Source organism: Eublepharis macularius, chromosome 8 (assembly GCF_028583425.1).
Source record: "Eublepharis macularius isolate TG4126 chromosome 8, MPM_Emac_v1.0, whole genome shotgun sequence".
Taxonomy (NCBI): domain Eukaryota; kingdom Metazoa; phylum Chordata; class Lepidosauria; order Squamata; family Eublepharidae; genus Eublepharis; species Eublepharis macularius.
This window is the reverse complement of record NC_072797.1, coordinates 110,203,934-110,231,155: the sequence shown is the minus strand read 5'-3', so window position 1 is coordinate 110,231,155 and position 27,222 is coordinate 110,203,934. Positions and strand designations below refer to the sequence as shown.

Sequence of the window (27,222 nt, the reverse complement as noted above, 5' to 3'; positions counted from 1 at the left end):
TGTCCTTAGGATTAATATACCATCTGAAGAACATTTTATACCCTCTCTTAAGATTTCTCATTCTGTAAATTTGATTTATTTGGTACATGAATTTTCCCAGTGGCTCATACATATATTTTGTCCAAGGTTTGCATCCATTTTATGATACAATTTTTACTTGCTCTGATTCTGTATCATATTGGAATAATATTTTATATGTTTTTCCTGATTGGTGTTTTGAATCTCCAATGATTGATTGTTCAGAAACTGTTTTCTCTCTTAACTGGCCTCCTTCTTTGATCACTTGTTCTTTGACTTTTTTAATAAAATATTTATGCATTTTAAGTCAATATAAATATTTAGTAAATTTACTGTAACATGTAAGTAAAAATTCACATTCTCCCATACTTTTAAGCTGAGAACAATACACACCTCAGGTAAATACACTTTCTAAATTTTACAGACACTATCCTGCTGATAGGGCTAAACCTTAGATAAAAATCACAATGCAAGTTTGAGGTTCTGCTGCAGCTAAAGTTTGCCCATACAAAAGCATTTTTTAACTTCTTTGACTTTAGATACCATTTGATAATACAAGGACCATGGAATGTTTTTCCTTGTATCCTGTCATGCTGCCTAAGTGCACATCAGTTGGACTTATACACTCCCGGTGCCAGGGTTTCTGCCACCTGCAGCCACCCTCCTGTGCACATGTGCGCAGCGCGTGCCCCCCCAGACTGCATGATGACGTCATATGATGAGGTCATCACGCAGTAAAGCCAGGGCCATTGGCCAGCAAGGAGGCTGCCCGTGCTCCGCACACTGCCCCGGCTGCCTGCCGTCCCTGGCCCGCGACTGCTGTGCCTGGCCCGCGACTGCTGCACCTGCCCGGGGGCGTGGTGGCAGCGGCACGGGGCTGGCTGGCAGCGGCGCGGGCCAGGCATACCAGCTCCGTGGCGCGCGCCTCCGTCCCCGGCACCCTCAGCCCCCGCCTCAATGGTGGCGCCAGGCCTGGACTTATACCAAATCCAATAGAAGAGTGAGCAAACCCTGCCTTATTTCCCTTTGGAATGAGAAGGGTTCACATGCATGTGCAAATATAGCACGAGGGTCTTGGCTATCCTTTAGCTAGTTGCAAGTATTGACAGGGGGTGGGGGATCTGACAGTGTCTTACTCTGCTAGATCCAGGGCTGCATCTGTTTTATTCCAACACCTGTATGAAGTACTGGGTTGAAATAAAAACAGCCGCTTTCTAGATTGCTTATTTAATTCAGTACTGAATATCTGATTTTGTGTTCAAAAATACAGCAGGAACAACCCCAGAGAATGGTCTAATGAGGACACACAGTGCAGTTCTGAACTTAAGCCATTGTATAAGCTTTGATCTGATATGGTATTGGAACCCTCTGGGAGCTCCTCATTGAAAACAGAGCTGGGCAGAAATAGAATAAACAAGAGGCTAAAATCCCCGAGACTGGTTGGAGAATGGCATGCTGCTCAATATCCTTGCTGAATCTAAAACTCTCTGGATCTGATCAATGTATGGATTGGATAGGAGACCTTCTGGGACTCTGACGTATGCCACTATGAATCCATTGCAAAGGTGGTTGGGATAGAAATGCAATAAATACATAAAATGTGGATCTTCCAGCTGTCCAGATATGACCTGATTTGGGACTTTGATAATTCACAATAGCATCACAGTCTGTGAACATTGCAAGGTACATATGGAAAAGTAGGTTCCCATTTCTTCAACTGATGGTAGACAATCCAAACTTAAAGCAGGAATAGCAATGATTTGCATTGATTTCCATGTATTGATTCAGCACTCCTGACTCCTCTTTATGGTCAGCATATGCTTGCACCTTTGACATCTAGTTGACATTGTTTCCTCTTTCCATTATTCTGTGCTTTTTGCATTCTGTTTTTAATCCACAAAGGCCACATACAAAGTAATGTTTTTATTTGGTCAGTACTTCCTGGTTAGATCATTTTAATCATTGATACTTTTATATATGGTTAATTGCTGATTCTTGTATATATGATTCATTTATTTATGTCACATTGTTTTGTATGTTCAGATCGTGATGGCCTTTGGCCACAGACAATAAACTCTATTACTACTACTTCCTTCTGTTTTCAGTGATTTTGTTGAGTGCATTTTGGTTGAATTAAACCATTTCACTGTTTTGCTGAAAACGAAGTAATGAAACTGAAGTGAGTTTTTAAAACAATACAAACACTTCGACAGCATTAGGTTTAAGTGGCTGTGGAAACTTTTGACTTTGAAACTTTGAAGCTGTAACAAACTAGCATGTCAGAACTCCAGTGATAGCAATATTGTATTGTCGAAGGCTTTCACGGCTGGAGAACGATGGTTGTTGTGGGTTTTCCGGGCTGTATTGCCGTGGTCTTGGCATTGTAGTTCCTGACGTTTCGCCAGCAGCTGTGGCTGGCATCTTCAGAGGTGTAGCACCAAAAGACAGAGAGCTCTCAGTGTCACAGTGTGGAAAAGATGTTGGCAGATCATTTATATCTACTCAGGAGGGGTGGGGTTGAGCAGATTTCATCAACAAAATCAGTTCTCTGAAACTCAATCCACAAGACATACTTGTCAGTTTTGATGTTGTATCCCTGTTTACCAAGGTTCCAGTAAAAGACACTATTGCACTTATTAATCAGATTTTCCCAGAGGATGTAACAGCCTTATTCCATCATTGTCTGACAACCAGTTACTTCCAATGGGATAACGAATTCTATGAACAGATGGATGGGGTGGCCATGGGGAGCCCTCTCAGCCCAGTTATAGCAAACTTCTACATGGAACATTTTGAAAAAACATCTCTAGAATCAGCACCCCACAAACCTAGTGTATGGTTCCGGTTTGTGGATGATACATTTATCATTTGGAGCCATGGGGAGGAAGAATTGATGGGTTTTTTTTAATCATCTCAACAACATCCACCTGAACATACAATTCACAATGGAGAGAGAAATCGAGGGAAAACTGCCATTTTTGGATACCTTGGTCATCCGCAAAGCAAACTTTCAGTTAGGTCACAAGGTCTACAGGAAACCAACTCACACTGATCGGTATTTACACAAAAACTCCAATCACCACCCCCGACAGAAAAGAGGCATAATGAAAACATTAGTGGATCGTGCAAGATGGATATGTGAGCCGCACTTTCTCAATGAGGAAATTAATCATCTAAACCACGCACTTCAGGCAAATGGCTACTCCAGAAATGAAATCCGAAGAGCAATCAAACCCAGGATGAATCAAACAACCAAGGAAAAACAGTCTCCTACAGGAAAGGTGTTTTTGCCATATATCAAAGGAATTACTGATCAGATGGGAAAGCTTATGAAAAAGCATAACCTTCAAGCAGTATTCAGACCCACCCGAAAAATACAACAGATGCTACGATCAGCAAAAGACAGTAGAGACCCCCTCATCTCTGCAGGAGTATACCGTATACCCTGCAGCTGTGGACAAGTTTACATCGGGACCACAAAGCGTAGCATCCAGACAAGAATAAAAGAACATGAAAGACACTGCAGACTTGGACAACCTGAAAAATCAGCAGTGGCTGAACATAGCCTAACTCAAACAGGGCACAGTATCTTATTCCAGGACACCAAAATACTGGACAACACTTCCAACTACTTTGTCAGACTGCACAGGGAAGCCATTGAAATTCACAAGCATAAGCAAAACTTCAACAGGAAAGAAGAAACCTTAAGAATGAACAGAGCATGGTTTCCAGTTCTGAAAAACACCAGGCTAACAAAACACTCTACACCCGACAATAGCCCGGCAGAGAAGATTAGCACATCAAGCACCAATCCATATGCAAAAGAACCTCCTCAGGATACAGTGAAGCCTCCTGCCTTTAGCATTCCACACCCTGGGAAACTCTTACAGGATGACTCAGCTCAACCCCACCCCTCCTGAGTAGATATAAATGACCTGCCAACATCTTTTCCACACTGTGACACTGAGAGATCTCTGTCTTTTGGTGCTACACCTCTGAAGATGCTAGCCACAGCTGCTGGCGAAATGTCAGGAACTACAATGCCAAGACCACGGCAATACAGCCCGGAAAACCCACAACCACCACCGATAGCAATATTGCCTCTCCAGCAGAAAGGAGTGGGAAAGACCAGAAGTATGAAACAAGGAAAAGGGCATAAAGCAATAGGCAGAGGGGAAAAGTGTAGTAATAAAATGTGTTACAGCTTGATCCCAGGAGCTCCCAGTCCCAAGCCTGAATTATGGACCAGTGAACCAGTGTCTGTCTCCAGGTCCCCTGCAGCTGAGGGACTTGTGCAGCTCTGCCCCAGGAGGGCAGGGAGGAACAGGGCGAGGGGAGGTGTCACTGATGGATGATGACTTTTAAAAGAACTGAGAATTCCAGTCAGCCTCAGGCCTTCTGAACTGCCATAGCCTTGCTCCTTCAAATGTATGTTTGATTGTTGTGACTTGTATATATGATTATATAGTGTGGCAGTACCTTTATATAGGAGTGGTATTTCAAATTCAGGGCAAAAGCTTTCACAACACACAGTACTATCTTGAGAAATCTGCAACCAGCATCCTGGATGCTATTAGCCTAAAATATCGGTATTCATAAAGCTACTAGATCCAGAGGAGTTAGCCATGTTAGTCTGTAGTAGCAAAATCAAAAAGAGTCCAGTAGCACCTTTAAGACTAACCAATTTTATTGTAGCATAAGCTTTCGAGAATCACAGTTCTCTTCGTCAGATGCATGGAGGGCAGAAAGAAACTGGTCAGATATAAAGGAGGAGAGGGGATGGCGGAGTAGATGCAAACAGCTCCTTCTGATATGGAGATGCAAACAGCTCCTTCTAATATGGAGATCGGTTTGCTTCTGTTAAGGAAATCAGTTACCTGTGATAATGAGATAACCATTCATAGTCCCTATTCAGGCCCAGGTTGACAGAGTCAAATTTACATATGAATTCCAATTCAGCAGCTTCCCATTGGATTTTGTTTTTGAAAGGTTTCTGTTGAACTACAGTGACCTTTAAGTCTTTGATGGAATGTCCTGGTAGATTGAAGTGTTCTCCCACTGGTTTCTGGACGTTGCCATTTCTAATGTCAAGATTTGTGTCCATTTATTCTTTTGCGTAGAGGTTGGCTGGTTTGTCCAATGTACAGAGCAGAAGGACATTGTTGGCACATGAGGGCATATATCACATTGGAGGATGAGCAGTTGTAAGAGCCAGAGACAGTGTAGTTGACGCTGTCTAAAGGCTACTAACACTCACAGTGTTGGTTGTTGTGGGTTTTCCGGGCTGTATTGCCGTGGTCTTGGCATTGTAGTTCCTGACGTTTCGCCAGCAGCTGTGGCTGGCATCTTCAGAGGTGTAGCACCAAAAGACAGAGATCTCTCAGTGTCACAGTGTGGAAAAGATGTAGGTCATTTGTATCTACTCAGGAGGGGTGGGGTTGAGCTGAGTCATCCTGTAAGAGTTTCCCAGGGTGTGGAATGCTAATGGCGGGAGACTTCACTGTATCCTGAGGAGGTTCTTTCAATGGCTTCCCTGTGCAGTCTGACAAAGTACTTTGTCAGACTGCACAGGGAAGCCATTGAAATTCACAAGCACAAGCAAAACTTCAACAGGAAAGAAGAAACCTTAAGAATGAACCGAGCATGGTTGCCAGTTCTGAAAAACACCAGGCTAACAAAACATTCTATCCTTGACAATAGCCCTGCAGAGAAGATTAGCACATCAAGTACCAATCCATATGCAAAAGAACCTCCTCAGGATACAGTGAAGTCTCCCGCCATTAGCATTCCACACCCTGGGAAACTCTTACAGGATGACTCAGCTCAACCCCACCCCTCCTGAGTAGATACAAATGACCTACATCTTTTCCACACTGTGACACTGAGAGATCTCTGTCTTTTGGTGCTACACCTCTGAAGATGCCAGCCACAGCTGCTGGCGAAACGTCAGGAACTACAATGCCAAGACCACGGCAATACAAACCGGAAAACCCACAACAACCATCGTTCTCCGGCCGTGAAAGCCTTCGACAATACTCTCAGTGTTGTCGTCGTATGCCTACACGATTGGGAGCATATTTAACTTGGATGCAAATTCCACAGCTCAACAATGCAATTTCTGAGGAAACGCTTTTAGGACTGATTTTAGTGAATCTTGGGCGCTGTAGGTGAATAAAGAGTTTGCTTTCTGGCATAAGTATAAATATTTAGCATGCATTTTAGGAATCGGACTCTAGTCAACCAAGTTTGTGCTAGAACAAAAAGGCGTTAAGGGTGCTACAAGGGGTATAGGGACCAGGCAACCCTATTCAAGGCTCATGTTTATTTTTGGCGCACTCACTTAGCCGGCTGCTCCTCTGGAATTATTACCTAGGTGAGTAATAGAGCTTTTCAGTTTTCCAGGCTTCCACGGGAGGAGAACCTGCAGCAAGATCAATTTCCCTCCCACTCTCAGGTTACCAGGCAGCTACAGATGCGACTTGCGCAAACCCCACCGCACCGCGAAGCTGCATTCTGGGCGCTATCGAGGGCAGCTCGCCCACCGTTACCGGCGCTGCAGCCTGCACAGCGAGAACCCATCCTATAGGTCGTCCAGCTCTCATGCAAAAAAGGTGGGTGGGGCCATGCGGAAGAACTCGGGAAGAGGAGCGAACGCGGCGGGGATGAGGGGGCGGAGCTTGATATGCAAAGGAGGCCTCGGGCTCGGGCATCAAGGAGAAGGAAAGGGCTTCGGGTGGGCGCGGCTTGGTATGCAGATAACCGTGGGCGCGAACTTGACGGACAGCAGCCCGAGCTGAGTTCTAGGGAGGCAGCCTCGCAGGCCGCCAACGGACCGCTCAGGGAAGCGGCGCGAGGCTGTGGCGAGGGGCGGCCGGAGACGGCGTTTGCTGCCACGCGCGCATCGCTGGGAAGTCTCCGCCGCACGGGAGGCTCCGCAGGCGCTCCGGAAACATGGCGAGTGTCGGAAATGAACCCGAAGGGACGGGCGGCGGCGGCGGCGGCGAAGAGGTAAGGGAACCGAGTCCTGCCGGGAGGGCGCGTGTGTGCCGGTGAAGGGCTCGTAGGCGGGGGCTGCCGCATTGGACCGGAGGGGCTTTCCCCCTTCCCGGCCCACCTCGCTGAGCCTCCGATCCGGGTAGCTTCGGAGGGGGAAAGGATGGAGAGGGAGGCCTCCCGTTTGTCCGCGACGATCCCGCCCGCCTCCTCCGGAGCTCGCCGCTCCCCGCCTGGCACCCAACAGGTGCCGCCTTTGGTTCTCCTGCTTGAGAGGAACAAGGTGGCGGGAGGACGGCCCTGGAGAGGCTGTAAGGGGGATGTCGCCCCGCAAAGGGATGCGCCTTGGTCGGTGCGGTGGGCTTCCTGAAGCGCCCCGCCTTCCTCTCAGGCATCTTTTTTCTGGGAAGCGTGTGAGGGGCTGGCTTCCTTCTTCACTGCGCTTTACAGTCACATCACAGGACGCATAGGAGGCAAACACAGAATTTTCAGCATGAATTTCACAACAAAGGGCATTTTTTAAAAAAGTGTTCAGAAGCTTTATCTCATGAGTAACAAGTGCACAACTACCCCTGGGCTTTTCTTAAAAAGTCAGGATTTCTTTTCTGGGTTCCAGTGCCAATGTGTAGTTTTGGAAGGTTAGTTAAGCCGCAGAGCTGCTGTGGCACTAGCATCAGTTTCTGAAATCCCTTTCACACGCAAATGTGTCTAGATATAACATAAAACCAACCAAAAATTAATCCATAATTTTTTGAATAAGGACCAATGAGGAAAGCACCTTTGTGACAGGTGCCAACAAAGGTCTGGTTCCAAATAAAATGAATAATTTGCTCACTTGCTGAAGACAGCTGGATTTTTAGTTAAACCATACCTTGAAGTCTGAAATCAGTTTCATCTGCACTCTCTCTCTCTCTCTCTCTCTCTCTCTTCACTGACTTAAGTGAAAGGATTCCTAAGTAGGTGGATTTTTACAGATCGGGGCGGTGAGTGCATGGTCTTGTTTTGGAGAAGTTCAAGATGATCCCTTATTTATTTGTTTGCTTATTTATTATCCACCTTTCTCACTGAAGGTAGATTACATAGTGCAGGTCAATACGATCAGTGGCTGGTACAGTCATTAAACAATACAATAGCGTATAGCTTGCAGAAATTTGAAAACAAGCATAAATTATTTTTCAGCGCTGCGTTTTTATAAGAAAACAACATTACTTCACAGTGGCTGCTTGTAAATTTGACATTCTAGTCACTTTTCAAAAGTGTAGACAGCAGATCCTGATAAAAATGTAGGCCCAGTTATAATTTCTAGAGAGGATGCCATGCGTTGCTGTTTGTTCATAGCTTTTGATTCAGGAGCTGCTCAGGACAGGGCATTCTAAGCAATTTCAATAAATCAAGTTGTTACTAGAGGTGTAAAATGTCCAGAAATTTTGAAGCCGTGGGGAAATGTTTTTTTGGGGATGGGGTGTTTTTGTGGGGAGGATAGAAATTTAGGGGGGAAATGTAAGATATAGCTACTTTAAATAATAAGAATAAGAATAGCGCTTATATACCGCTCTTCTAGACAGATTAGTGCCTCACCCAGAGTGGTGAACAAGTTAGTGTTATTATTATCCCCAGAATGCAGCTGGGGAGCTGGGGCTGAGAGGAGTGGCTAACCCAAGGCCACCTACTGAGCTCATGGCAGTATGGGATTCGAACCAGTAGAGTGCTGATTCACAGCTGAACCACTTAATCACTGTGCTACAGCAACCATAAAGTGCATAATTTATGTTAGCTTTAAAAGTCATACTATTTTGCATATTTATGGAATTTAAAATATACATTATTTCATTTTTTACAAGAAAAAACCCAGATATTCCCAGTACTTCAAACAGAGCTTTTAACTGTTCATCCTAAACTACTTTAGCACATGTATCATAATTTTTGCCATCTGAGAGGTAGGAAAAAATAAAAGTAGAAATTAGAAAACAAATTTTGTAGTGAACAAAAGAAAATATATTTTATGGACACAAACAGTCTCACCGACTACCAGCAGATTGGGATATCACATTAAACACTGAAAAAAATAATCTCCTTATAATGTATTATTATCAGATACATTATAGCATATTGTGGCCCAAACCATTCACATTTAAATAATACACATTTCCATGAAAATATGATGTAAATGTCTACGGTGTATATATTTTGCATTGGAGATTGTTTTGTCTTAAAAAGTATTATATTCATTCCCAAGGAGAAAATATTTCAGAGGAGTGTCCCCCCCATCAGAATTTTTAAAAAACACCTTCTGGGAAAAACTGTGCTTTTCCAACTTTTTCAAGACCTTCACATCTCCAGTTTATATTGGTCTTGGAAAATTTTGAGATGGGAAAGAAGCACCATGTACTGTCTTAAATGGCCTCAGGGCTGAGGGATGCTTGAAGTGCTTCCCACTGCATATTACATGTAGCAAGAAGGTGTGTTTTGAGATCTGGGTCACTGGGGCTCTGTGAACTAGATACCATGGACAGTTTTAATAAATGAACTGATAGCACTATGCCTGTTAATAAAGGTTTTTGGAGCATTTTTTTAAAAAAAAATGTAACTGGAATTAGATGTGTTACGTCATTGAGGCTTTTGTCAGGCAAGGAAAGGTGAGCATGCCCAAGTGACTGTACAATTGACTTGCCGTGCTGTTTCTGCTGCAGCCTCTCCATTATTTTGTATGATGATGGATGTTATTCCTAAAAAAAAGCTTTAGGGCATAGAGTGCTTTGCCTTGCTCTAAATTAATTTAAAAATGTAATACCGGTAGATCATTCGTGATATAAAAACAGTGACAAAAAGACTATCAGTTATGTTGAAGTTGTATTTTGTGGGGAAATCCCAGTATAAAATCTGTGCTTTTGTGTACTTTTTACCCTTCTAAATACATTGTACCTTTTACTCACTTTGTGCATACCTGGATTTCTCACTATTTATTATGGGCCCTATTCATCTTTTTTAAGGCACGTTTCTCTTTCAGAGGATCAGGCCTCCTGCCAGCTCTTTTAGCACACAGAGTGGAAACACAGTGATGTGCCTTGCAGTGTATTCTGTTCACTTACCTAGAAACTGCCCAAACACTGTTTCTTCATCTATCAATGCCTGTAATCGGCTTTATGGTTCTGTAGCCAGATATGCAGTGTTCCGGGTGGAGCTCTTTAATATCAGTTTGTCCCAACTTGTTTGCAACCACACCAGACTTTAGACTTGATATGGAACAGATACCGTGCTTTAAGAAGCTCTTGTATCTTTTCCTTCTTTCAAGCAGTCCAGAACAGTGTATTTCTGCCCTGAAGCATAGTGCCCTGCCCAAGCCCATCCTGTGAGAGGCAAACTGTACGTCACAGTGGCACCCCCCAATTTAAGTAAAGCCAAATTCATATAAAACATAACTGGGACAAAGGGGAGTGGTGAACATTTACAGTCCTAAGCAAAATTGCATCTTTCTAAGTCCGTTTACTTTAACGTGTATTCTTGAGATTTCTTTAATACAAATTAGTTGTGCTTTAGAAAGCTGGGGACTATGCTGCTGTATGTGTTCCTGCTTTGTAAGCTTCAGATTCACACTGCGGTTTGTGAAACTAGTGGTCTGAATGCTGGACTATGGAGCCTCTTGCTGCTAAGACTACTCTTTGTCTAGAGAAATGGAAAGATGCAGTATCTTATCTTGTGGATAACTTGAGATTATGAGAAAATTAGAGATACGTATTCAGTGTATCAAACCAAAGAGTTAAAGTAGCTCTTTGGAAGAGGAGATGGCAGATTCCTCCATTTCTCCATCTTACTAGAGCCCCATTTTGCCTCCTGTGCTGTTTCTGCTGACCTCCTGGAAAAAAAAGGGGGGGGGAGTCAGTAGGAGGTGGTGGGAAAATGTAGCTCCATGAGGCTTGCAGTTCTTTAGATACATGCCATTGTTCATAAGGAGTGGAAAATAAAATTCTTTCTTAAAACACCTTGTCAACTTCAAGTTGAAAATTACGAAATATTTTGTATGGCAAAAACTATTGGTGCACAGTAACATAAGTTGCCTAATTGTGTATGGATGTGGTGATTATACTTTAGATATGGAAGGCAAGGTGTAAATAATACGAAAGAAACTCTGCGCTTACCTACATTACCTACATTAGATATTTATCTTGCTGCTTTCTCTCACAGAGATAACTTGTCTCGAGTTGCACAGTGAGCGGGATAGTGACACTGGATGCCTTTTATAATTATTCCAAGGCTTATCTGAGAGTAGCATGTGGGTAATTATTTACTCAGGTTCAAATTCTACAAAGGTAAATATATGCCTACCACCTGACAGGGGAGAGCAGTAGCTTGGGGGACAGGCAGTTTTGAGTTGGGAAAATGGCACTTGGGGAAAAGTTAAGCACACCTTCCACTTCTTGGATCATAAATATTGCTTTCTGAAGCCACTTTTCATTTTTTAAAAGTTGGAACTTCATCACATATTTTTGATTTATGTTTAAGTATAAAGTGGTGGTCTTTAATCTTCCCAAAGCTAGGACCAACCTTTAATTAACTCTCATTTGGCAGCAGGGACCCGCCAAGCTGTAAGCACATGACAGGAAGTAATATGACATCAGAGTCACATGATAAGAAGTTGTGTCAGAGATATGACAGGAAGAGGAGTCAGAGAGATGTTCTCAAGGCCAGGACTACTGACAGCAGACCAAGAGAACTCAGGATAGAAAAAACAAATTGAGCACCAGGAAGTGTGCCATAGTGAGGAACAAGCCAGCACAGAAAAGTTGAGAGACTCCCTAACCCATTCTACAGATGTATCATTTCTGGAAGATTTGAAGCCATGGGTGATGTGTGTGTGTGTGTGTGTGTGTGTGTGTGTGTGTGTGTGTGTGTATTTTAAATACAAAATTGTGAGTAAGACAAGGAGAGAGTTACAAACTGTTGTACTCTAAGAAACCTTAGCATGTGAACCTTACTTTTTGCCAGTTGAAGTGGGGAAAATGAAATTTGAAAATAAAAGAACACCAATTTTATAGTAAAGAAAAGAAATAAATTATTTGGGGAAAAACTGCACTCACATCTCCAGTAATAGGGCTAGTAATATACTGGAATATTAAGTTCAACGTTAACATTGAAAATATTAAACTTGAATAGTATATTATCATCCAACACAGATCATATTAATTTTGAATAAATAAGTAATATACACTTGAAAATGTTTCTCTGGAAGAAATTAGGGGAAAAAATGCTTAGCAGGGGGAAAGATAAAAATATTCCCCCCCCCCCTCCAATTCTGTTTTTTGCTCTGGCCTTCGTATCTCTACCCATTTTCTACAAAAGCTCTCCTTTGCATTCTGTCTCCCTCTCTTGGCCAGCCAACTCACCTAACCCCACCAGTTGTCCTATGCTCCCTACTGATACAGAATGTCCCCCAGGAAAAGATTAGCTTCTGTGGAGAGAGGGGGCTTCATAGTGTATCATGTATACAGAGCACTGAAGGAGTTACTGATGATGACGCGCATTGGTTGGGTAGGAGGAAAGAGAGAACTCAGGGGAGAATTTTTGTGGGAGGGGAACTTCCATGCCAGAGTCATCATGTGTACAAAGCATTGGAGGACTGACTGGGGTAGGGGCGGCAAGGCAGGTAAGAAGGAGCAAAGCTTTTGCAGTGACAGGTGGCTTCATGCTGCAAGCGTGTGAAACATTGGAGGACTTTTTGGTGGTGCGGCTGTACTATATTGGGTGGGGAAGAGAGACAGGACAAGGGAGAGCTTTTGTGAGGGTGGGGGTCTCAGAGTATTGTGCTAATATTTAATCCTCTTAATCATTGAGTGACTACACCTCACCTTTCTGCTGCTCATCTTTGGAGAGGCACAAGGCATAGCACCTTTGTGCACTAGCAACAAGTCTTTCCCTAAAGCTTTGTTGAGGGTTGTGATTTCACAGATGGGCTCAGTGTCCTACCAGAGTGTCCCATCTCATGGGATGAAGACTGCCATGGGACTGCCGTGTTCTGTATCTAAGGGGCAACTACATAATCTGTGCAAATGTGTGTGATGAAGCCCTAGCTTTTTTTAAAAAAATGAAAGGTACCTTGTAAGAATCTGTTTTTCCTCCTTCCTACATTCCACATGCCTTGTAAACAAAGAGGAAAATCAGCTGAAAATGGGAACATGGAGCAAAAAAATTGCCACTAGGGAAAAATTAAGCATCACCACAACATCCTGCTGCTTCTGTGTTCAAAACTACAGCCTCTGTATTGAGGCAGCTTTTGCTTGAAACAAATTGGAGCTTTGTTATACGTAGTCACATGTAGCATTTAGTTTTCTCATAAGAAGTAAAAACACCTTGTAGAATCCTCCTTCCTTGTTCTTTTCTGAAACTACCATGGATTGCACCATTTTTGGGGTATAGATAACTATCTAGACCAAATTGTCTTAATATGACATTGGTTATGTCTTCACAGATTTGTCTTAGTTCAAATCTACAGTTGTCTGACTTCAGTCTTTTTATCTTTTCTTGATCTCTCTAAAGTAGCTTTCCTTGCATCCTCTTGTTATAATTGTCTTTGGACTGAAAATATAAAATCTGCTGTTCTTGTCTTTTTTCCTTTGTGCTTCTTTGCTAAATGACACGAGGCTTGCTACAGTTAAGAGGTGTGCAATCTGGATCTGGGATTCATGAAAAAAGCCAGATGTTTGCCGATCCAGCTAAATCCAGCTTTCCAGAATTAAATCAGAGAATCTGGGATCTGAGCCAGGAGCCTGGATTCAGACCCCTGAATAAGTCTGAGTAAATCCAGGAAATGTGGCTTCAGCCTGTGGCTGGTTCTTTTCTGGGCTTTTCCCACTTTTTTCCAAGAGGGGAAGAGGGAAGGTGGAGTGAGGCAGAGGCAAGAAGGGGGGGGAATGAGTAGCCAATCTGTGCAGAAGCTCTCCTTGTCTGCCTGGCTTCTGTGAATGACACTGATTCAGTTGGGCTAAGTTGCAACATGGTCCCTTGCTTCAGTTTGGTTTGGGTAGAATTCTCTGTTTTGACATGATTCTCTGGTTTGATGTTGATCCCCTTGATTCACTTTGGTTCTGTTGGGCTTCCTCTTGCATTTGACAGTGTGCCTTTGGCCACGTGCAGTCTTGCCCCTGTGTGTTTCTCTGCCTGAGAGCCTGCTTGGAAATGTTTCCCCATAGGAAACAATGGAGAGTGGCTAAGAGCATCTTCTTCAGGGGCCCATAGAATTAGATCCCCTGGTCCAATCTTCCTGAAACTAGGGTGGTGTTTAGCGGACAGTCAGGGGTAGGTTCCCTGAACATTTGGTGGAGTTGGCTTGAAAAATGCTACTCCCGGTCCCCTCGTATAGCCCTCAGATAGTTTTCCCCAGAGGGAATAATGGTCAAATAAATCTGGGATTTTCTGATCTCTCTTAACTGGATCAGAGAATCTTTCCTAGATTTCAGAAATCTCAGATTTTTGAGGGATTCCTGAAACCCAAATAAGATTTCCCAGATTTTGCATGACTGATACAACTTTCAGACAGCAAGGAAAACTATTTCTAGTATGCATTCCAAATATAATATTTTTATTTTAATATAAAATATATTTTAATATTTTATATTAAAGTTTATATTATATTTTCATACATTTTAATATATTTTAATATATTTTAATATTTTAATATATTTTTAATATTAAAAATATCCATAGTGTGGAAACATTTTGGACTGATTGGTCATATCACCTGCAGATATTCTTTTTTATTGTTGCTGCTGCAAAATTGAAACCAATAACGCAGAATATTAATATGGATGTGAGTTTTGTGACAGTAAGGTATGTTACTGATATTATTCTTTAAAGTCAAAAAGCATATATAAAAATAGAAGTAAATATGCTGATAGGCTGACTTTTATTTATTTTTTATTTGTTTACGTCACTTAGAGTCCACCTTTCTTACTGAGACTCGGGTTTCATGAAGGCTTTTTATGTTTTCCTGTAGCCTTGGGTCTTTCTCTTTTGTGTTATCGTGATACCATAAAATAATGTAATACAATACAATTTAGTTTAGTATTTAGTTTTAAATAAAATTGTTCTCTGGTGTGGCAAAAAAGCATTCTTTTCTTAAACAAGCAGAAAATATAGTGTCTTGGATCTCATGGGACGTTTTCACCGATGGAAGGGATTTCCATCAATGGAGTGATTTATCCTCATCTTCCTATTTCCACTGTAGCCCAAAATACCCTTTGAAATAAAGAACCTAGGTGACAGGGGACCTCCAAGGAATAGCATAAAGAGGGAGACAAAAGTCTGCAGTGAGAAAGAAATTTGGCAAAAATTTCCGCACCCTGCCTTCCATTAGCAGAATACCTCCATGGGTTCCTGCCCATAGTTCTTGAAAAGAAATAAGATGAAATAGGTCAGTTGGACTTAACGTAACTTGAATGCTTCCATTTCCTCTTAATAATATAATTTTTAAAATGTGTTCCTAAATTTACTTTGCTATTTCCTTGTTTCATTCGCTCACATTCTACTGAAAGCGGATAGTCTCTCATCTACCTAGTCTGAAGAAGGGAGCTCTGACTCTTGAAAGCTTACACTCTGAAAACCTTATTGATCTCTAAGGTGCCACTGGACCAAATCCTGGTGTTCTACTGCAGGCCAACAGTACCTAAACTATCATTCACCCAACAAATGCATTTGGATTGTTCCTCAGCTTCAGGATAAACTGAGTTAGCTGTAAGTCTGTTTCTTGTTCTTGTCAAGCTACATTTCACAATGTGGGCTAAGCTGTTTCCTCTGCCTACCATTTACATGCGGGTTAAGTGATTCCACTCAATTCTGAAATATATTCTGTAATTCTGTCCCATAACTCAGAGAAAGAGGATAGTGAAGGTGATCACAGTCCATTTGGTGTGACATCTGGTGGAGGAAGAAGAAACTAACTTGATTATCCAAGCATAAAATTAATCTCATCAGCCTACCACAAAAATAGTTAATATTGGTACTTTCTAGGTATGATGTCATTGTTTGACACTTCTTATTGAAGAGTATTTTAAACCCAAGAATGCCAAATGAATCACTTTAATCAGCAGCACTTTATCACATCATTGATATCTTTCTCTGTTTTCCATTATAGACATATCTAATTCATATTTATTAAAACAATTGGCAAGTGCCTCCTGAAAATAATAAATCCATGTCAAAGACATGCGAGAAAAGTTTTATTTCAGGGGACGGACATAATAATGGAGCTCAACTGGATAGCACAGATGGTGAGAAAGGCTCAACAGAGCCAAAGAAAATGATAAAATCATTACGGTAGTAGTTGTTATTCATCCAGCATCCATGGATTTTTAAAAAAGAGAACAGTGCAGTGAAACAAGAACATAATGTATACAACAGTCCTTGAAATGCAATATTAGTGTCTGGACTGGAGCCATAGTGAAAGATATAAAAACAACATAATTCTATAGTATGAGATAGCCTGTTAATTAATCTTTAGAGAACACAAATGGGAATCCAGAAGCTCTTGCGGGGGCGTCTCATTTCCCCCTTATTTATACCTTATACCTTATTTATAGTGATAGCAAATCAGCCGAACTTTTGGGTAAGTGGATGAAATCTGTCCGTCCCAGTATACAATATACTTGGCAATGCAGTAGAAACTGTAAGCTTTCTGGATGTGTTCACATATAGGGAAAGAGTTTGTAGTTAGTGCCACTGGACACGCTATCCACCTGAGAGATTTTTCAACATGTAGTACAGCAGACGTGATATATGTGAGTGATATATTTGATTGAATGTATATGCTATTTCCTGTACATTGGAAGCACAACATAGATCAGTTAAGACCAGAATTCAGGAACATGTCTCAAGTATCAGAACAAGAACAGTGGAAGCACCCTTGGTGCAGTATTTCATTGAGTGCTATAGGGAACCCAGGGAGGCTCAGTATTTTTTATTGCAAGTGCTGCGACCACACAGGTCAAACAATCTGTAGAGAGACTTACTTGGACATGAATCTTTTTGGATGTATAAGTTAGATACTGTGACTCCAAAGGGATTGAACCAGATGTTAGACCTCTTGTGCTATTTATGAGTTAGATTACAGTTGAGGGAGCTGCAGTGATAGTGTGTGTACACCTTTAATTGAGCTGTGATAGTGAGTGTGTGTACACCTTTAATTGATTCTGTGTATAGAGCCTAATGTATATATTATGGGATAGCATGGCTTTTACCACGCCCTGACTATGTGATACAGGATTTTCCACAGAGGATATTGCAATAGAACAAACTAAGGTTGTAATGCTGTGAGTATGACTCTGTTCAGCTTTATATAGAACTTCTGTATGTTTGATCATGTATATTATTGGTAATTGTTGTTATTGTGTAACAGGGATTTATTTACTGTATCAGCACATCCTTGAAAAAGATTATCTTGAAACAGGAACTGAGCAAGCTGCCTGTTGGACATTTGGTGAATTGTACAAGGTCTATTGATACTGAACTGTGGATTATATCTTGGCGGTCTGGCAAGCATCTTCAGGGGGACTGACAGTCTGTTTCAGGCATTCCCAGAATAATTTTATATGTGCACCTGTAAAAGAGAAGAGAAGCCACATGTGATATCAAGAAAACAATAAAGTGAACATCTACCTGCAGGGACTTACCTTATTTATAGCCACCCGTCATAGGAGTATGCATTGCCAGCCAGATGTTCATGAGCCTGGAGAAGATGGAAAGCTGAGTAGCTTCTGATTAGTACATGGTCTTTTTTCTATAAGAGTATGTTAAATGATCATACGTGAAAAATTAATTGGATGTGAACATTCTTTACTGAGTTCATTCTGGTGGTTGATTACTAAGACTAACAGCCTTGAGGGCTATGTATTATCTTACTGCCAATTATAAAGGCTTATAGTTTGATACACTCTAGTATTTAATATTTATTATTGTATTTATTATATTTATTGACCTCATAGCAGTGTGCATTTTAGCAGTTAATGCTGTAGTTAAATATTCAACCAACATTCATAATTATTTGGCGCTGCGCACTTTTAGTATACAATGACTGGTATTTATGGCAACGGAAGATCTTGTATCTTTCCATAGTTTAGTTCACTTTGAGCGAGGCAAATGCTTAAGTCCATTAGTTCTGCACTGATATCCACGCAAGCTCTATATTTGTAGCAACAGATTTACATATTTTATTTACTCACAGTTTTGCCAAAGGGGTTCTTCATGTTTGAATGAATTGTAACAACAACAACAATAACAACAATAACAACTGTACTTATATACCACTCTTCTAGACAGATTAGTGCCCCAATCAAAGCAATGAACAAAGTCAGTGTTATTATTATCCCCACAATACAGCTGGGGAGTTGGAGCTGAGAGGAGCGGCCAGCAAAAGCCAGGAAAGGCATGATTTCAAAAATGGTGGGGAATTAGTATAAATGACAGGTAAAGAAGATTAAGAATAGGGCTTTGGAGGGGGTCACTGACACACATACACACACCCCATTCAGTGACTTTATTTCTCTTCTAAGGTAAAATGTTAAATTGATTACTTTTTGCAAAATTCTGAAGGTAAATAAAATCATTAGTGGTGTAAAAATTCCATGGATTTGGAAACCCATGTTTGTTAAGACAATGTGTAATTCTGCCTCAGATCTTACATTACATCAGCTCAGGAATGTGGGGTATAATTCCAAGGTCAGTGACATCAGATAAGTACAATAGAAAATAAACAGCTGAGACTTTTTTCTTTATGCAAACAGTACCAAAAAGCTGAAGATCCTCAAATTTCACACTCTGTACAGATTCTCTAAATTAGCATAATCTGTGAAACACTGCAGGTTTATGATTACCTTAGAATATTTGTATTCATTTTTATGAATAATTATTAAATGGGTCAGCCATAGATTTGTCGGACCTTTCCTAGAAAACTCATATTTACTCATACTTTTCACTAATGAAAGATGGAACTGGGACTGTAGTTGGATATACAAAAAAAACAAACAAACCCATGACTTGGAGTCCATCTTTTTAGAGTCCCTGGGATTGTACTCTGATGACATTAGATTTTTATTACTAGGGAAGACTAGAAATGTTTTTCAACAAAAGAGGCATATGTGTGTTCTCTGACCTACTAGAGAATACTGTTTTGAAAAGGAACGCCAGTATTTGGCAGGTAGATGGCAGGCAATACAGTACACCAGACCTTTAATTACTGTAGTTCAATACAAAAGTCTATGGTGTGGTTATGTGGCACCAGCCTGAACATTTTGCACCAGCACCTGCTTGCCCCTAGTAATTCTCTATAAACTGAGGTAAGACAGTGAAGACTTCGATGTAATAGAGGAAACTCTAGGTATGCAGCCTATGAGGAAATGTCTAATATAGAAGGGAGTCTGAACCTACAATTTACATGATTTTCATGGCTCAACGGGATATAGAACTGTATATCCTGTTATATTTATATTAAAAACAGAGTAGTCAAAATTGTAGCTTTTATTTTTAAAAAAGCAAGTTTCAGTACAACATAGTATGTTAAAAAAAACCCACTGGCAACTCTCTCTTCAAAGCAGAGATATAGTTTGGGGATGGCAGTAGTGTAAGAGTTTAGTTTCCCTGTACACCAGTAATTTTCCCTTCCAATATTGAATACCAGTTGTATCCTAGTTCTCTTCCCCTCTTTTCCCCTTTGCACAAGTCAATGACAAACATTTCAAACGAGAGAAAAAGAAGGCACAAAGAAGCAGCAATATATTTCACAATGATAATTCTACCAAGAGACACTAATTTTCAGAGAAAGTTGCAGTTTTATTGTGTGAATTTTCCAAGAAGCTCAGACACTCCAATACTTCTCTGTATGAAATGGATTTTTCTATCTAAATAAATCTTTTAATGCTTAAGAACATATTTTGGGAATGTCAGCTTATACACTGCAGATCATTATGTCAAAGCAAGGTATGCTATCCCAGTGCTGTAAAGGAGGTTTCATGCTGACTAAATTGGCCATTAGAGGATTCTCTCGTAGTGGAACTGCCAGTAGCTTGGTAGAAAATAATTGGAAACGCTACAGAACTGAGGTGCTTCTGTCTTTTTAAAAAGTACTGGACACTGGCCTTGTGTGGAATACCATTAAAGAGCATTTTAAAATACAGATTTTAGTTTTTAAGAAGATTTTGCATGTCATTTGAACATAATAGCCACACAGTAGCCCCATTCAGGTAATGATGAGCTCTGGTCAGTCTTAGAAATCCTCCTTCCCATGATGTGTCACTCAAGTTTGGAGACTTCCTGGTTTGCAATAAGCCATTATTTGTTGTTACATCTGAATCGGTAACAATGGTTTATTTCTTGCCTACAAATCAGAATTCCTGATCAGGATTGAATTGTTCAAATGTAACAACAAACTGAGGTTTGGTGTGAACTGGGAAGTGTTCCCTGAACCATTTGTGGTGGGGGGCTTCCAAGGCAAATTGTAGTTTGTCACTGGCTGTGTTCAGATGCAGTGTATGCTATTTAAAGTTCTCTTAAAAAGTCTCACATCAAAACTAGCTGAGATTTCATAGTCTCACTATAGTCATAGTAAAACCTAAGCTGAACTTGGTGTTAAAGCTTTCTCTCTTTTAAATTGGTTGTAACATTTCAGAAAGAAGCTTATGTCAGAATAACCTGAAGTGACCAGGTAGAACTGTTTGTTCTTGAACAAAAATTACATACTGTTATTTGAAAACGTATTTTTAACTCCAGTATTGAAATATAGACAGAGTGCCATCTGAAGTATCTAGACCACTGTGTGTGGCAAACAATCTGAATAAATGGTTGTTGGGGGTTTTCCGGGCTGTATTGCCGTGGTCTTGGCATTGTAGTTCCTGACGTTTCGCCAGCAGCTGTGGCTGGCATCTTCAGAGGTGTATCACCAAAAGACAGAGATCTCTCAGTGAGATCTCTGAGAGATCTCTGTCTTTTGGTGATACACCTCTGAAGATGCCAGCCACAGCTGCTGGCGAAACGTCAGGAACTACAATGCCAAGACCACGGCAATACAGCCCGGAAAACCCCCAACAACCATCGTTCTCCGGCCGTGAAAGCCTTCGACAATAAATCTGAATAAAGATCATATGCAGCTGTAGAAACCCAGTTAAACTTGTCTGCCAGAATGAAGTTAATGTTGCCAACACTATATAGCTGTTCTGCTGAGTTTAAGGATTGTGGCCTCAGAGGACACTTTCCTGGAACTAAGCTCAATTGAAAAATATGGAACTTACTTCTGAGTAGTTCCACTTAGGATTGTTCCCTGAAAGTGCAATCCTAAGCACCGTTGAACCTAGTGGGACTTCTGTCTGAGTAGACATGCATAGGATTGTGCTATAAAGCTGAAGAAAAGGATGGCTATAGCTCAGTGGAAATGGACTCTCTGTGCCCTTACAGTTACTAAAACACTTATACTTCAACACTGGAAAGACAAAAGACCACTTCTTGTAAATCACCAGATTGAAGACCTTAAAATCAACATGTCAATCAAATTGAATGTATCGCATATAGAAGGCAATTGTGCATGGACTTATTTTTAGATATTTGGAAATCTTTTATAAATACCTGTGTATATATTTGCCAATAGTGTTTTGTAGCCAGCACTGTTTTCTTTTCTCCCCTCTCCTGTTCGCTTTTATACTTTTTAAAATGTTTTTGCACTAATAAAAAAAAATTAAAAGAAAATTCTTGGATATCTGCTTGTTTCCACATATCAAATGTACTTGCACTGTCTAATCTGCTTTGAGTCTCAGTGAGAAAGGCCGATTATAAATAATGTACATAAATAAAGAAAAGAAAAATAGCTTTTGGTGGAGGTAGCCCCTGTTCTCTGCTATTCCAATTAAATTCATAGCGTTCTGTAGCAGCTTTTAAAAAGACTGTTACATCTGTCTGCATTGTCAAATTTACTTTAGGCCTGAAGAATAGCTTCATCAATGTTCCTCTTGTGCAGCTGCTTAGGTCCTGAAGTAGGGGTACCTTTACTAAATTATCCATCCACTTTAGCAACCGTTGCTAAAGAAGAATGTTGGCCATTGTCCAGTTGCTAGTTTGCCTTTTCTGGGTAAGATGATTAAATGAGTGGTTGCAGAACAGCTCCAGGCCTTCCTGACTAGTGTTGCCAAGTCCTCTGGGGTCAAAGCAGGGGACGGGGGTCATGGGGGGACACATTAGGAGCATTCACTTTGCATGCATGTTCTTGAATGCTTTTGCGTCATGCTGGGAATAACAGTTTCTGGCAACAGGCCATGCCAGGGGTCGATTTGTTAAAAATCAGCCCCCAATCTAGCATTGACCTGTTCCTGCACCACCCCCACCCCCTGCTGGCCAAATAAGAGGGTGGGGGGGGCGGAAGCTGAGAGTGGAGAATTCCCCACCCCCACTTGGGGAATGGTAACCCTATTCCTGGCTCATCTGCATTGGACACCTTTCAGTCTGGTTTCTGACTGGTCTAAGGGACAGAGGCAACGTTGATGTCTTTAGTTCATTATTTCAGTTTGAATGCAACAAGGGCTATGCCATCTTGTTGCTATTATTGGATTTACCTGCTGCTTCTGATGAGGTGGACCATGCCATCTTGTTGAGATAATTGAGGTAGAAGTAGGTATCAAGGGAAATGCTTTGGGTTGTTTTAAATCTTTCCTTGGGGATCAGACTCAGAGGGTTGCTATTGGAGTCCAGTTTTCATCAGTGTGGGACTTGTCCTGTGGGATTCCACAAGGCCCTATGCCATTTAAACTTTATGTAGAACCCTTAAGAGAAATCATCAATATGATGATAACACCCAGCTCTCTATTTCTTTGTTAAGATTTTGAAGGACATTTTGCCGTCCACATTTAATGGCATTCAGCTGACCCTCAATGACTCAGTTTACGGGGTCATACAGGATCCAGCAGTTCTGCTGGAGAAGCAAGTTTATTCAATGGTAAAAAATGTTTTCTACCATCTTCATTTAGTCAAGAAAATGGCTACCTTCCTTGACTATGTAGATCTCTGCCCATGTAGATCCATACCACATTCACCTCAAGGCTTAACTATTAGAATACATTCTACATGGGTCTGCCCCTCAAAGACAACCTGGAAACTTTAGCTTGTACAAGATATCACAGCTCAATTGTTACCAGGAACAAATCAGTCACTTCATTGCATTCCAGTTAGTTTCTGGGTTCAGTTCAAGGTATTGACTTTTCACCTACAAAACCCTTCATGTCTTGGGACCGACATATGAAATGGACTGCCTTTCCTGATGTGCCTCACAACTGCTGCACTCATCAGAACAAAGTCTGCTGAAGGTGCCATCCTGAAAATGGATAATATCAGCAGCTGCCCATTCCTGAGAGTTCTTTGTTGTGGCTCCGACTTTCTGGAATGGCCTGCCTGAGAAGGTCAAGTCCCATACCTCTGCTGTTTCACTGAATGCTCACAATGGAATTGTTCAGGAATATATGTTTCTAAAGAGAATTGGGCTGTAGTAAAATGGAATTGTTTAGGAGGAGGATGCTTTTAGAAAGGAATGATGTTTGTCATTTATAGCTCTGTTTGTTGTGTGCATTTTACTGCATTGTTTTCTGATTTATGTAATTCTGTTTTTGCCTTTCTTATAACATGTATACTGTTTTTATTGCACTGCTTTTTAATTTTGTAATCCTTTTAATACTGTTTTTATATTGTTTCTTATATGTCTTATACTGTTCATACTGCATTGATAAATGATGTAATACATCTTGATTCTCAGTGAGAAAGGTGGACCAAAATAAATTAAATATATATCATGAATAATTTTTGCATAAATGACCTTTGTAGAAAAGGTTTATGTGAACATCTGGCCATTTTAGAAGCCCATACATCTTGGAAGATATGAATAATCAGTTGCCAGTGTTCCTAATGCAGAGTGTCCTCTTTCATAACCCTGAAATTCTCTGGTTTTTGTAATTTCTAGTAAATACTTTAGCTTTTATTAACATGTCTTTCATCACTAATTAATATAGGAAGATAGCTTTAATTTAGTTCAGTATATTTTCAGTTTGCTAACAATGTATTCCCACTAAATTTACAGGAAAGCTTTGAAGATGCCTTCGAAAACATCCCAGTGTAAGTGAAATTTTATTTTTGCATCATTCTGTTAATGGTGGGGAAGGGAAATTGATAAATAAAGCTATAAGTTATACTATCCAATCTATTATTTAAGTGTTACCTTAGTTACGACCAACACTATCTCTGCTTCATTCCAATTCAACTACTCCTTTTCCAACTCATGATTGCTAACTGTGGCTGGGTGGGTCTGACATAGGGTTGCTAGGTCCCCTTACCCTCCCAGTGGGAGGGGAGATATGTCACTTACATTTTTTTGTCTGCTTGTGCACATGCAAAACACGTGCGTGCTCCTGGTGTGGTGCGATGATGCCACTCCAGGGAGTGATATCGTTGCGCAGGCTGCAGGAGCGTTCCTGCACGTTGCCCTAGGCAGATTTGGGCCCCAAACAGTTCCAGCCAGTTTGGGGCACAGGAGCGCTCTCGGGGCCTACACAATGATGTTGCTCCTGGGAGTATGCCTGTGAGGCCTGTTCCTCCACTTTCCCCCCTGCCAGCCAGGTTAGTGGTGGCCAGATTAGTAGGGGGGGGCAGGGGATCCCCCGCCCCCACCAGGGAACCTGGCAGCCTAGTCTGACAGTGTCTCATTTGTTTATTTTATACTCCTTGTTTACCACTTCCCAGTAATAACATCACAATAATAACATTTAAAAGATAGTTTATGACATACAAATGAAATAGGAAAGATCAGTGCAATTCCTTCCGTCTGTATGATATTGGGCCTTTAATCTTGAGTAAAACGAAAATATCCCTTCAAGGATCTATGAAGGAGTGTGTGACCAAACATAGAGAAACAAAAGCCTACATCCACAAATAATGAAAACGAGTGAAAAATTTATTGGTAGTTAACATAGAAACTTATATAGCAAATCTACCTAGAGATGTGCGCTTTGGGTTTCCGATTTGGGTAAAATACCCAAATTAGACCCAATCCATAAAGATTCAGGAAATCTCGAATCAAAGCTTTCCAAAGCATTCATAATGCTTCGGAAAGCTTCGGGGCCGAGTTTAAAGGCCCCCTTTCCTGCCCCTTGCAAGCAGCAGGGCCTTTTAAACATCCCTCCCAAGTCCCAGCCCCCCACCTCCACTTACCTGGGCCCTGCTACTGGTAGTAAAGGCGGCAGCGGTGGCTCTGGCCTTCCCCGCCAGGCTGCAGGGTAGCAGAGGAGGGGGAGAAATTCCTTCCTTCCCCTCAAATGGCCACCGCAGTGGCCATTTGAGAGGCAGGAAGGGCCAGAGGAGGCGGCTCTGGTCTTCCCCGCAGCCCTGCAGTCCCAGAGGAGGCAGTGCGGCGGGAGAGGAGCCGGTTCTGGGCCGTCCCGGCCTAGCATGGGCTGCGGCGGCGGCAGAGGAGCCAGCTCCGAGCCATCCCAGTCTCGCACGTGCTACTGCTGCCACCGCCACCACCACAGTGGCAGTGGCGACATCCCGCCGCCAGCTGATCACCCTCCCCCTTTCCCTGCTGGCCAGGTAAGGGGGTGGGGGTGGAGGGGTTGCCCCGGGGGGGGGAGGTGGGGGAGGTTGCTCCCCCTCACTTCAGTATTCTCCAAATCTTTACGGACCATACCGAAGCGAGTAAATACCAGAATTCCAAAGCGACTTACCGCTTCAGAATTCTGGTATTTCCAAAAAAAATTTCCCGTGTCAGGTAAACCTGAATCTTTTCGGGATGCACACCCCTAAATATACCTCAAAATATAACTATGACTATACACAAGAAACCGTGATTGGCAAAAATACGTGGAACCTGTTGAGCTTCGTAAAAAACATTCCATATTACAAAGCATGTAAGATGTTACATGAAACCTGGTAAACATCATAGAAAAATGATCACATATCTAGACAGTATGGCTGCTAGAAAAGCTTTTTGAATTCACAGGTGGCTTTTCTAGCTTGCTATTTACCTTTGTTAATGTTATCTTTTTTACTGGGTCAGGGTTTTATACCAAAGATATTTTATTGTTTTGGTGGCATGGAGATTAGTTAATTGTTTCAGATGTCTTCATATAGGAGGAAAAGAAGTTTATTTCACATATCTGGAGACAAGAACAATATTTTATTATCTGAAACATATTTTGAAATGTGCTTTTGTTTCCCTTTGTGTGGTCACACACTCTTTCGTAGGACCTTTACAGAGCAATCCTAAGCAGAGTTACACCGGTCTAAGCCCATTGAAATGAATGGGCTTAGGCTGGTGTAACTCTGCTTAGGATTGCACTGTTAATCTTTACAGAAGCACCATGAGGTGAAGCAAAGTGGCCCCACACTGCTATTCAATGTGTAAAGAGCTACCCAACAGAACTGTTAATGGGGATGTATGTGATCAGTTTTGAACACTTGAAATGTGCTGTATTAATGCCAAATGGTTATGAATGATAATAGTATCTGTGATTTCAAGTCTCTTTATATAACATCATTAAATTAAGAAGAAATAATTATGTAACAGTTTTTTATAAGAGAAGAATTTCCCGGCACTTCCGCTGTGTTTATCAAGAAACACAAGCAGGGCCTTACACTTTCCTGTGTTTTTATATTTTCCTGTTCCAAAGATGAAGATTCTTAATCCTGAATTGCTCTGCGTGGTATCACTGCAGAAAGAGAAACCGGAAGTGTTTAGGGAAGGTTAGCTTTGTAATCTCAAAACGGTGGTTAAAGGTTATTTTATTGTCTCTTGATAGAGAAGCCCAGATTCAGGTGAGAGGAATTGGAATAGCACTAGGAATTGATGCACATAATTCTAGAGATTCCCCATAGATGGCTAGCATGTTATTGGTCCACTTCGTTCTTCAGTTAAATATAAGCACTTGAATCAGTTTCACTTCTTTTAGAGTTAGTGAATAAGTTAAATACCTGGCTGAACTGGTTTTTGGAATTAAATACACGTATAGTAGTTGATGAAGAGTTCTGCAGATAAGGATGCATCTGAGAGAAAATAGTGACTAATCTTAAAGATACTTAGGGCCACTCTGTTGCTTGAAGATAAGATTTCAAGTGGGGACTTGTTTGCTCACAACTGATTGCTTGGCTACTAATCGCCCATCCTGCTCTCTGACATACATAGGTGTAAAGGCATGCCCAAATCTGCAG

At 41.3% G+C, this 27,222-nt stretch overlaps 1 protein-coding gene across 2 annotated transcripts in view; it reads left to right on the top strand.

Moving 5' to 3' along the window:
- The first annotated feature begins 6,836 nt into the window (after positions 1-6,836).
- Positions 6,837-27,222, top strand: part of TTC39B (tetratricopeptide repeat domain 39B) — an 87,976-nt gene continuing 67,590 nt past the window's right edge. For both annotated transcript variants that reach the window (XM_054986478.1, XM_054986477.1), the window contains exons 1-2: positions 6,837-7,026; positions 24,101-24,135. In XM_054986478.1, coding sequence (XP_054842453.1) covers positions 6,970-7,026; positions 24,101-24,135 — 92 coding nt within the window. In that variant the 5' untranslated portion in view covers positions 6,837-6,969. The remainder of the gene's footprint in view (positions 7,027-24,100; positions 24,136-27,222) is intronic.